The sequence below is a fragment of the Dreissena polymorpha genome, chromosome 9 (genome assembly GCF_020536995.1).
Source record: "Dreissena polymorpha isolate Duluth1 chromosome 9, UMN_Dpol_1.0, whole genome shotgun sequence".
NCBI classification, from domain to species: Eukaryota; Metazoa; Mollusca; class Bivalvia; order Myida; family Dreissenidae; genus Dreissena; species Dreissena polymorpha.
Window position 1 is genome coordinate 82,473,867 of NC_068363.1, and position 11,023 is coordinate 82,484,889.

Genomic DNA, 11,023 nt, shown 5'->3' on the forward strand with positions numbered 1-11,023 from the left:
AACTCAGCGAGTCGGACGAGTACCGCAAAACCATGGAGCAATTGTGGAAGTCAAAACTAAGGACATACCGACCATATGGCATCAACGTGCAAGAATAAACGTTAATAAAAGGGCGCGTAAACAACGTTGACGCCGAAAATGCACGACGTCATTTCCGTTCATAATAAAACATCTGAAAATAAAAAATGGCCGCTGATGAAGACCGTGAGGTCAAAGCTTCGGCATAAAATAAATACAGCGTTTTTGTTTAAATACAACAAGGCTAATAGAGACTTTGTTATATTCACACATTTGGCCAGTTACGGGGTCTCTGATTTAGAAATAGGTCATGGGGTTCCCTCTTTAAACACATGCATATCCATACCCTTTTTTATCCGATATAAACACGAAATAAAGGTATATAGGGGTACCTAATATATTATTATATAGAAATACGTCATTTATTTAACGTCTTATACAAGGAAATATATAGCGACATTAATTGCGAGGTATATAAAATTTCAATATCGTGTATATATATATATTGTGTACAGCTCTCTCTCTAGTTTATATATATATATATATATATATATATATATATATATATATATATATCCCAACTGTTTTTTTCTTATTTTAGATTTATTGTAAAGATTATAGTATGTTTGATTATTTTATTATTAAATTGTCATTGATTGGTTTCTGTGCTTCTTAAAATATATTAATTGGGATTAAACCCGATTTTAAAACCTGATGTTCTAAACAATACAGACAAAGCATCCATCTTCTGCTGATAATTTCGACACTATCTTTTGTTTGCAAGGAGAATCCGGGAGGATATTTCATTGGTTAGTTTCGCCCATGTGGTAATTTAATTCACAACAACTACTGAAGATTTATAATAAGCTAAATGTAAATAGCGTCTAAAAATGGATGCTCATTATTGGTTGAAATAACTTAACCAGGGTGTTTAGAACTTTGATATTGTGTCGACAATGTTATTGCAATTAGTTTGATTGATTAACATATTATTTTCGTGAATATAAAACAATAATTTTCTTCATTATTTCTTCAAGTTGTCGAAATATGTGACGTTGCAGCTTTAATGTTTGTACATAAACATTCAGTCTGTTTATAACAAGGGAGACAAACAGCTAAACAAAGTGTGTGCGCTTACTGAGCATACCACAGCAGGTATATATTACCAATACGGAAGTGCGAATCTTAGTACACGATGTGGTATACGCGAATTCATTATCTGTACATTGTGTGCGTATTTCCAAGTTTATGAGGACCTTTACGAGGTACAGGCTACACCCTGAGTGTACCGCAGCACTCCTAACTAATAACTTAATAGACTCACGAAAGTTGTGACGAATTTTGAATTAAAGCTGAAATTTCAATGTTATTTATTGATACTGAAAGATTTTGCATTTTGGTGTGGTCTTGTGTTGTGGGGGCGGAAAGCCGGAGTACCCGGAGGAAACCCCACCTGTCCGGTATGGTGACCACCAACCAAAATCACATGCTTATGGGAACAGGAATTGAACCCGAGTCGCCTAGGTGAGAAGCGAGTTTACCAACCACTGCTCTAGCCGGACAGCCTTATTTGTCTGTATGTGTGATCGAATATTTAAATAAGATCGTTTACCGACACGGATAACGTGACAACTAAACGTAAGTTAATATCTAATCTAACCACTACCCCTACCCCTACTTGTTTTGATACTGAATATTGCTTTATATATAATCTAACTACTAAGTAGTACTACTTGTGTTGATGATACTGCTTTAACTGCTAGTATGTTAATAGTATAGCAACTGCGGCTGTTGCTAGCTTCTGCTACAACTAAATGATGATATTGTACAATTTTGAAAATGTGACGATGTACATGCCTCCAAGAAGTGTTATACCTTTCCCTAACAAGCTTGCAATTATAAACAACTGATAGAAAGGATTATTACACTTTGTATAGCAAACGCCTGTACTGTTCATCCCACGATTACAGGTAGAGACTAGAGGGTAGAAGCAGGAAATGGAATTCGTACATGCCTTTCTGGGCTAGACGTAAAGGTATTTATAGATTGTTTTTATGTATTTACATGTATTACTTTTCCATATGGACTCCACAGACGAATTTTAGACAATAGTATTTTATGGAACGCATCTTCTGTCTTCTGTTGACTATTGGTATACCGGCTGTTTCATTGAAATGATGTGGGCTTAAATTATATGATCAGTATGCGGTGTGCTTGCCATATAATATGCTGCGTGTTTGTAATGGAATTGTGTGTGTTTGTGATGATGTGTTGAGTGTTTGCCATAGTACTTTGTGTTGCATAGTCTGCTGTGTGTTTGTGATGGAATTCTGTGTGTTTTTGATGATACACTGCGTGTTTGTGAATGGAATTCTGTGGGTTTGTGATGATATGTTGTGTGTTTGCCATAGTCTGCTGTGTGTTGCCATGGTCTGCTGTGCGTTTGTCATAGAATGCTGTATGTGTCGTGGTATGCGGTGAGTTTGTAATGGTATGCTGTGTGTTTGTTGTACTATCCTCTGGGTTTATCTAACATAATCCTTTTCATTCACTATGAAGTAAGTTTGCGTTTATTTTCATTCGGAACGCTCGGTTCTTGTTAAAGATCTAATGGTAACGGACATAAGTAAGTCCGTATTTCCGTCCGTCCAAATTTCCGTCGGTCCGTGCGTCTGCCAGTTTGTCTGTGTGTCTTTCTGTCTGTTTGTGTGTCTGTCCGCCTATTTGTCTGTCTGTCGGTGTGTCCGTCTGTCTCTCTGTTCCTCCGTCCGTATTTCTGTCTGGCCATCCGTTTGCCTGTTTGCCCGCGTGTCTTTCTGTTTTTCTGTCTGGCTGTCCGTCAATCTGTCTGTTTGCGGTCTGTTTGTGTGTCCATCTGTCTCTCTGTTCCTCCGTCCGCGTGTCGGTCCGACCGTGTGCCCTTATATCCGTCTGTCAATGCATCTTTCTTTTTAGCTGTGTGTCTGTTTTTCAGGCTGTCCGACCCTCCGTATATTTTTACGCCTGTATGTCCATTTGTCTGTCCATCCGTGTTTCTCATTTCCGTCCGTTCGTCTGTCTGTCGGTCAGTCCCTCCCTATGCATGAGAGTTTGTTTAATAGAAAATAAGCAGAATGTGTAAGATATAACTGTTTAGAAAAACTCTTTAATAATGTAAATGTCCAACGGCATTGAAAGTAATTACCAATTATTTTAGCTGTTTTCAGTGTTAATGACAATAAAATTAAATTTAAAGTTTCATATCAATTTTTCTGTTTATACCACATAATATATTGTACGTTAAAGATTTGGATGATATTTATATTTGATGCCCATAATTGAAAGTGATATTAATTAAAGTTTTGAAAGTGATATTAATTAAAGTTGTGGTCAGATAAATTTGAGTGATTTTTTTCAGTTGACTCTGCATCAAGAGTCATGTTGACATTCTTACTGTACTGTATATTCATCTGTGGTAAAGTTTTTCTTTTATCACAAGTAGAAGTGGTATTTGCTGTTGTTTGAGTTGAATAAGTAGAAGAATTTAAAGTAGAACTAGCAGTAGTAACATTAGTAGAAGTAGTAGCAAAAGAAGCAGTAGTAGTTGTATAAGCAGCAGAAGAATCAATAGTATCAGAAGTAGCAGTAGAAACAATAAATATATTGTAGTAACAGTAAAAGCAGTAGTGCCGTATATCCTTAGGATCACAGACAGACAAATGGATGGAAAAACAGACAGACACGGGGAGTGACGGAAATAAGGACACACAGATGGACAAATGGATGGAAAAACAGACTGACACGCGGAGTGATGGAAATAAGGACACACAGATGGAAAAACGCACTGACATATGGATGGAAAGTGGTACAAACAGACCGTGAAACAGAGAGACAGACAAGAAAAACACAGACAGACAGACATAAACCCGCAGGATAATACACCATACAGTGCCAAGCATACAATGACAAACACACATCATACCATGACAAACACATGCCATACCATGGCAAACACATAGCATACCATTTCAAACACACAGAATACCATCACAAACACAGAGCATACCATGACAAACACACATCATACCATGACAGACACATGTCATACCATGGTAAAACACATGACATACCATGACAAACACATGACAAAACACGACAAACACATGGCATACCATGACAAACACACAATACCATTACAAACGCACACCATACCATGACAAATACACATAATACCATTACAAACACACAGCATACCATGACAAACACACAGCATACCATGACAGGCACATGGCATACCATGGCAAACCATGACATAACACGACAAACACATGGCATACCTTGACAAACACACAGAATACCATGACAAAGATACGACATACCATGACAAACACATGGCATATCATGGCAAACACACAGCATATCATGACAAACACACAGCATACCATGACAAAAACATGGCATATCATGACAAACACACAACATACCATGGCAAACACACAGCATACCATGACAAACAATAAAATACCAAGACAAACACACAGCATAACACGACAAACACACAGCATACCATGACAATCACACAGCAGACTTTGGCAAACACAACATATCATCGCAAACACAGAGTATATCATCACAAACACACAGCATACCATCACAAACACAGTTGTACCAAAACAAACACACAGTATACCACAACAAACACACAGCATTATGCATTCTAGCGCAATTACACAGCATACAATTATAAGCACATATTGTATGATTTTAACGCACATCATTTCAATGAAACAGCCAAAATATATCAATAGTCAAAAGAAGACAGAAAAGGCGGTCCATAGCATTCTTTCAACTTCTACTGTGAAGTAACCTGCTGTTATTACAAAACTGTCTATCATCTATCTTGTTTGACCACAATTAATAACATGTGCATAATAAACATATTATGCTTCATGATAAATGATGTTTTAAGTTATCAATGCACATGTATTATAAAATTGATCTTGTACAATGAGACAATTTTAGGTCAACTGAGCAAGAAATAAGCTATTGTTATCACTCTGTGTCCATGGTCGTGCAGTGTGTGGTTTAGCTCATTAACACTCTAGAGGCCACATGTTTTATCCATTCTTGATGAAACATATTCAAAAGGTTTATCTGGACAATACATGTATTTAGACCGAGTTTGAATCTGGGTCATGCACATTTAAAAAGAAGGTCACCACGTCAAATCTGAGAAAAATCTTGTTACCTCTCTAGACGCCACGTTTATTAGTTAATCATGACAAAACTTGGTCAGAATGTTTATCTTGACAATATCTAGGTTAAGTTCAAATGTGCGTAACGTGTATTCAAAATCTAGGTAACCAAATCAAATCTTAGATAAACCATGTATACCACTCTAGAGGCGGCATGTATGCCTACATATTACCTCGGGGAATCTGGGTTATGTGGTAAAAAAAACTAGATCAGCAGATCAAATCGTATGAAAACCTAGTTTAAATTTTAGAGACCACATTTATGTCTCAATCTTGATGAAACTTGATTAGAATTTTTATCTCGACAATATCTGAAGCAAGTAAGAATCTGAGTCTTGTTTGTCCAAAAGCTAAGTCACCAGGTAATCTTAGAAAAACCTTGTTTCCTGTCAAGAAGCCATATTTATGACTCAATCTTGATAAAACTTATTAAGAGTTGTTATCTTAACAATATCTAGGCTGTGTTGGGATCTTGGTCATGTGCGTTACAAAACAAGGTCACAAGGTCAAATCTTAGAATAAAACTTGTTACCACTCTAGAGGTTACTTGTATGAATCAATGTTGATGAAACATTGTTAGAAAGTTTATCTTGACAATATCTAGGCTAAGATTGTATTGGGATCACGAATGTCTAGAAACTTGGTCACCACTTTTAATTATATAAAAATTATATAAAACAACTAGAGCACCAAGTCCAGTCTTGAGCAATTGGCAACCTTTTACCCAGGTGAATGCGCAAGGTCAATCATGGTCCTCATTTTGTTGATTGGAAGCATACACATGTGAGTTGATGACAATGTACTGCTTCGCAATTGTATTTAATAAATAGTTTTTGTTCACATCAATAACATGAATATGATATGAAAAAGGGACTTGTTAACAGATTGCCGAGATTGGTGAATTAACTTCAAACTCTTTGTCACAGAGCCATACAATACATGTTTACCCAATTGAAAGAAATACCACTTCTGAAATAGAAAAATGAGTAAGATGCATATTTATTTATGAGTAATGCTCATTTGAAATTGATACAATTATAAAGTGTTACAAAAGTTAAAGGATCAACTAATGTGGAGTACTTCTGTTGTTTTTTCGTTAAATTGTGTGTCATCAGATGAAGCACGCGTTAATTGTCAGGATGGTTGAAAGGTCAAAAAGATATAATTTTGAACCCAAATCCCTGTTGAGGCCAAAAGTTATTTTAAGCTCACTGAGCACAAGCTTTGAAATAACGTGGTGTCCGTTGTTTGTCCGTCCATAATTTTTTTTCTTCAACTTCTTTCCATGAACTTCTGGGCAAGTGACCCCCTCTCAAAGTTTTTCAAATCATTCTAGTCCATTGCATATGGTGATCACTGGACCTTAAAATAGATTTAAGCAAGAGCTCCACGGTTGGAGACAAATGCCCCCCCCCCCCCCCCAACACTCCAAACAGGGCCTTGGCACAGACATGTTTTCAACAAAACAGACCATAAAAGTTAATCTCATCATATTAGTGTGACTTAGCCACTTAAATAAGTTTTTAGTTGACACAGAATTATGTGCTTCAGTTAAATCATCATTATAGTAAATGGGTTGAATATATTATAGTATGATAACTATGGTTCACCTACTGTTCAAGGCTAACGCACATGTAAAGTGTCAAGCCAATCGGTCAATTTGTTGAAGAGTTATTGATCAGAAACGATTTACAAACTTATTGTGACAGTGACCTTTGACCTTATAGTGACCCCAATTTCAATAGGGGTCATCTTCTGTCAAAAGCCGATGAATATGTGAAGCATCCAGCTAATGGTTATTGATCGGAAACAATTTTCATACTAATTGTGACAGTGACTTTGACCTATTACCTAGTGACCCCAATTTCAATAGGGGTCATTGACTGTCTAAGGCCAATGCACATGTAAATTATCAAGCCTATCAGTCAACTTGTTCACAAGTTATAAATAGGAAACAATTTTCACACTTATTGTGACCTTTGACCTAGTGACCCGGATGTCAATTGGGGTCATCTACAGTCCAAGGCCAATGCATATGTTGACCAGTTATTGATCTGAAACGAACTGGTATACTGACCAACAGAAATCCAGCAAAACAATATACCCTTTCTTCCTCAAAGGGCGGCATAAATAAAAAATTTAACAATGAAAAAATTCTGAAACCTCAAGGATCAGAGCTTTAATATTTGGTGTGTACATATATGTATAGAGTAAAATTCTGTGTATCTAAAACCACTGGGCAGAAAGGTTTGGTATTTGGTATGTAGCATTGTATGGTGTTCCTCATCCAAGTTTGTTCAAATCATGCCCTTGGTCAAAACTTGCCACACCCAAGGGACACAAGATTTATGTAGACTTATATTACAAGAAACCATCGGAGACTGGTGATGCTCCCCAAAGTTTTTTTTTGTCACAATATTGCACTATATATTCAGATAAAAGGAAACGTCTTGAGGGCACAGTAGTTGGGGGGACAAGAATTTTTTATAGAAAATTTCAAAGGGCCATAACTCAGTAAAAATCATCCGACCAGAACCCGCTGATAATATGCACATCTCCTCTTGGTAGTGAAGCTTCCCATAAAGTTTCATTAAATTCCGGTCATTAGTTGCTGAGAAATAGCCCGGACAAGAATTGCACTCTATGTATAATAATAATTTAGTTAATGGAAAATTTCAAAGGGCCATAACTCTGTGAAAAATCGTCCGACCAGAATCCGCTGATAATATGCACATCTCCTCTTGGTAGTGAAGCTTCCCATAAAGTTTCATTGAATTCCGGTCATTAGTTGCTGAGAAATAGCCCGGACAAAAATTGTGCACGGACGGACAGACAGACGCACACACGGACATACGAAGCAGCGACTATATGCTCCCCCTAAAATTTATTTTGGGGGAGCATAATAAATACCATTTAAAATCTTCTCTGAAGCCTCTATGTTTAGGAGTTTGATTTTTTGCATCTAACATGGTGTCTACAACATTAATTTGTTTAAATTATGTCTCTGGGGTCAAAATTGACCCTTTCCTAGGCGTCACTTGTTTTCCTTACATGTTTATATATGTAAACATTCTTCTCTAAAACTGCAGGGCCTGGGGTCAAAACTAACCACGGCAAGGATTAACATGATCTATATAGATTTATATAAATAATGTTAAAAACAATATTCTCTGAAACAGTCTCTGTCAAGCGTTTAATATGTAGCTAGCGACATCGTATTATGGTCCTCGACTAAGTTTGTTGAAATTATGACCCTGGGATCAAATTCCATCATCAATATTGGTCCCACTCTAGGTGTAAGTGCTATTTAATGTGTTTGCTGTAAAATATTTCATTTGTTCCACTACTGCCTCAGAGCATTTTTAGTCTGTGTCATACAGAGTAAAAAACTTACAAATTACAATATTATAACATTAACATCACAAAATCTTCTAATAACAGATTAGTTTTCAAATGTCTCAGGTGAGCAACCTATTGCCTGTAATTTTCTTAGGTAACATTATTGTCAAGTTGTTATACATTAGCTCTCTAATTCTGTTCAATCTATCGAGTTGTAGATAATAATGTAAAACTTTATGAATTGACTAAAACCTGTGAATAAGTCTCTTTTAAAACACTGAAATGTCATGTACTGGTAAACTACTTTTGTTTTCTTGTATTGAAGGGCAAGATGGCAGATTTAGAAGAATTGGCTTGCAACTGGTCGCTGCTACCTTCAGATGTAGTAGTTCATGTGTTTTCATTTTTACCCATGAAAGAAAGGAACAGCGTGTCGAGGGTGTGCAAAGCTTGGCATCAATCTTTTGGGCATCCATACCTGTGGCATAGTTTCGATTTCTGGTTCCTTTTGCCTTCCCATGTCCGTTTATTGGAAGGGCTCATCAAGTATGGTCGATATATTAAATCTGTATTCATAGGCGTGAACCAATTGTCACAAGTGAACCGTGAAAATGCATGTGCCCTTATGGATCAACTTTCAAAAATTGGTAAACGAAGGTTGACAAGAATAGAAATCGTGTTCACAGGGGAAAATCCATTGTTTTACTCTGGACAAGAGTTTCTGGATGGTCTTTTTAAATTATTTTCGCCGGTTTCAGAATCAATAGAACCACCATTAAATACATTATCTCATGTAGATCTATGTGGTATAACAGTTCCGATTGATGACAGATTGATTAATATTCTTGCCGATAATCACAAAGGACTGCAATACTTTGACATTCAAAACAAAGTTATTGTGTGCAAGGTGACTCCTGGATGCATTTTGCGGCTTGTAAAAATATGCCGCTATCTTTTAGACCTTAGGCTCTATCATTGCAGCATGTCAGATTATATTCTAGATGCATTTACAAAAGAAAACAGAGAAAAAAATATTGAGCATCTGTCGATAATGTGCAGAAGGGAGGACAAATTTGGCACGGACCTTTCTGCAATGGCATGGAAGAACTTGGCTTCTGCAAACCCGTCTTTTAGGGTCACGTTAGGGTTTGACCACACATGTCCATTCAATATCATCCCGATAATTATGAAACCAGTGATTCCTGTACGGACTTTGAAGCTTGAGACGTTTGCGGAATGTCATGAAGAGGTAACACTGGCAGCTATGTACTATAGCTCAACCCTAGTAAAATTAGTGTTAAGGACAAGAAATACCATGGTATTGGAAGAGGCGTTGATAAAAGTAGCACAAAGCTGTACCTTATTGAAGGCTTTGTTAGTGTTTTGCGTTGTTAGCGAGGAAACTATTGAAGAAATCTTCTGTTTACACCCAGATATGAAAACCCGTGGTACCTTTGTTCTGAAGTCTGTTGTTGAACCTGAGCCTTGGGTGGTTGGAGTGGAGGAAGGGGATTAATTGTGCCATTATCAACATAATTGAAAAACTTTATTTAACTTGTCAGTTTTATTTTTGTTTTGGACTTGTGCTAGATTACAATTATTAAATCTGAAATACTAATAGCTGTTCTTTATTAATTGCAATTGATTTTAATGTTTTATTGTCAGACATTTGTGCTTATTTATGCATTTGTGTATTTCCAGAGTCCATATTTATGCTGGGTTTGTTGTTTCTTAGCAATATACATGTATTTCTTTTTTTATTCAATTTTTGAATAAGCCTGTCTAAAATTGATAGGTGGCTACATAAACAATATATTAAGTTTCACACAGGAACAACTAAAACAATAGCGGATTATATTAAATAGTTAAATATGGAATTTATAGAAAAAAATGTAGATGTTACAATAATAAATAACTAAAATACATTCAACAAATAACAATTTGTACATGATAAACAAAACATAATATTGAAAATTGAGAAAAATTATCAGGATGGTAATTCTTTTTACCATCTGCGTATACTATACCATATAGGAAATACAAAAAAACAAGAGGGCCTAAAAGGCCCAAAGTCACTCACCTGAGATAACAAGATATTATTGGGACAAATCTTCTGACCAAGTTTCATGAAGATGGGAAAATAAATGTGGCCTCTAGAGTGTTAACAAGGTTTTACTATAGCCATATAAGGAAAAATGACCCGCCCCCTGGCAGCCATGTTTTTCAACCAACCGGCATCATTTTCAAACTCGTCCAAGATATCATCAGAATGAATCTTCTGACCAAGTTTCATGAAGATTGGACAATAAATGTGGCCTCTAGAGTGTTAACAAGATTTTACAAAAGCCATATATAGCCATATAAGGAAAAATGCCCCGCCCCATGGCAGCCATGTTTTTCAAGCAAAGGTTACCATTTTTGAACTCATCCAA

At 36.4% G+C, this 11,023-nt stretch overlaps 1 protein-coding gene across 6 annotated transcripts; it reads left to right on the forward strand.

Moving 5' to 3' along the window:
• Positions 1–1,120: 1,120 nt before the first annotated feature.
• Positions 1,121–10,209, forward strand: LOC127843993 (F-box/LRR-repeat protein 3-like). 6 transcript variants are annotated; one of them, XM_052373945.1, is made up of 4 exons: positions 1,126–1,656; positions 1,989–2,053; positions 3,701–3,862; positions 8,917–10,209. In XM_052373945.1, exons 3-4 carry the CDS (start codon positions 3,809–3,811, stop codon positions 10,105–10,107), a joined length of 1,245 nt encoding a protein of 414 aa, XP_052229905.1. In that variant the 5' UTR covers positions 1,126–1,656; positions 1,989–2,053; positions 3,701–3,808; the 3' UTR covers positions 10,108–10,209. The 6 variants fall into 6 exon arrangements, 4 of the variants coding, with proteins under 4 accessions (XP_052229905.1, XP_052229907.1, XP_052229908.1 ...); XM_052373947.1 differs by having other exon boundaries at positions 1,126–1,542; XR_008032497.1 differs by lacking the exons at positions 3,701–3,862; positions 8,917–10,209 and adding an exon at positions 8,342–8,900 and having other exon boundaries at positions 1,121–1,656.
• Positions 10,210–11,023: the final 814 nt, after the last annotated feature.

Coding starts and splice junctions, on each gene's coding strand:
- LOC127843993 (XM_052373945.1), top strand. CDS start 3,809: ATGGAAATAAGGACACACAGATGGAAAAACGCACTGACATATGGATGG. Junction 3,863..8,916: donor TGACATATGGATGGAAAGTG/GTACAAACAGAC, acceptor CTTGTATTGAAG/GGCAAGATGGCAGATTTAGA.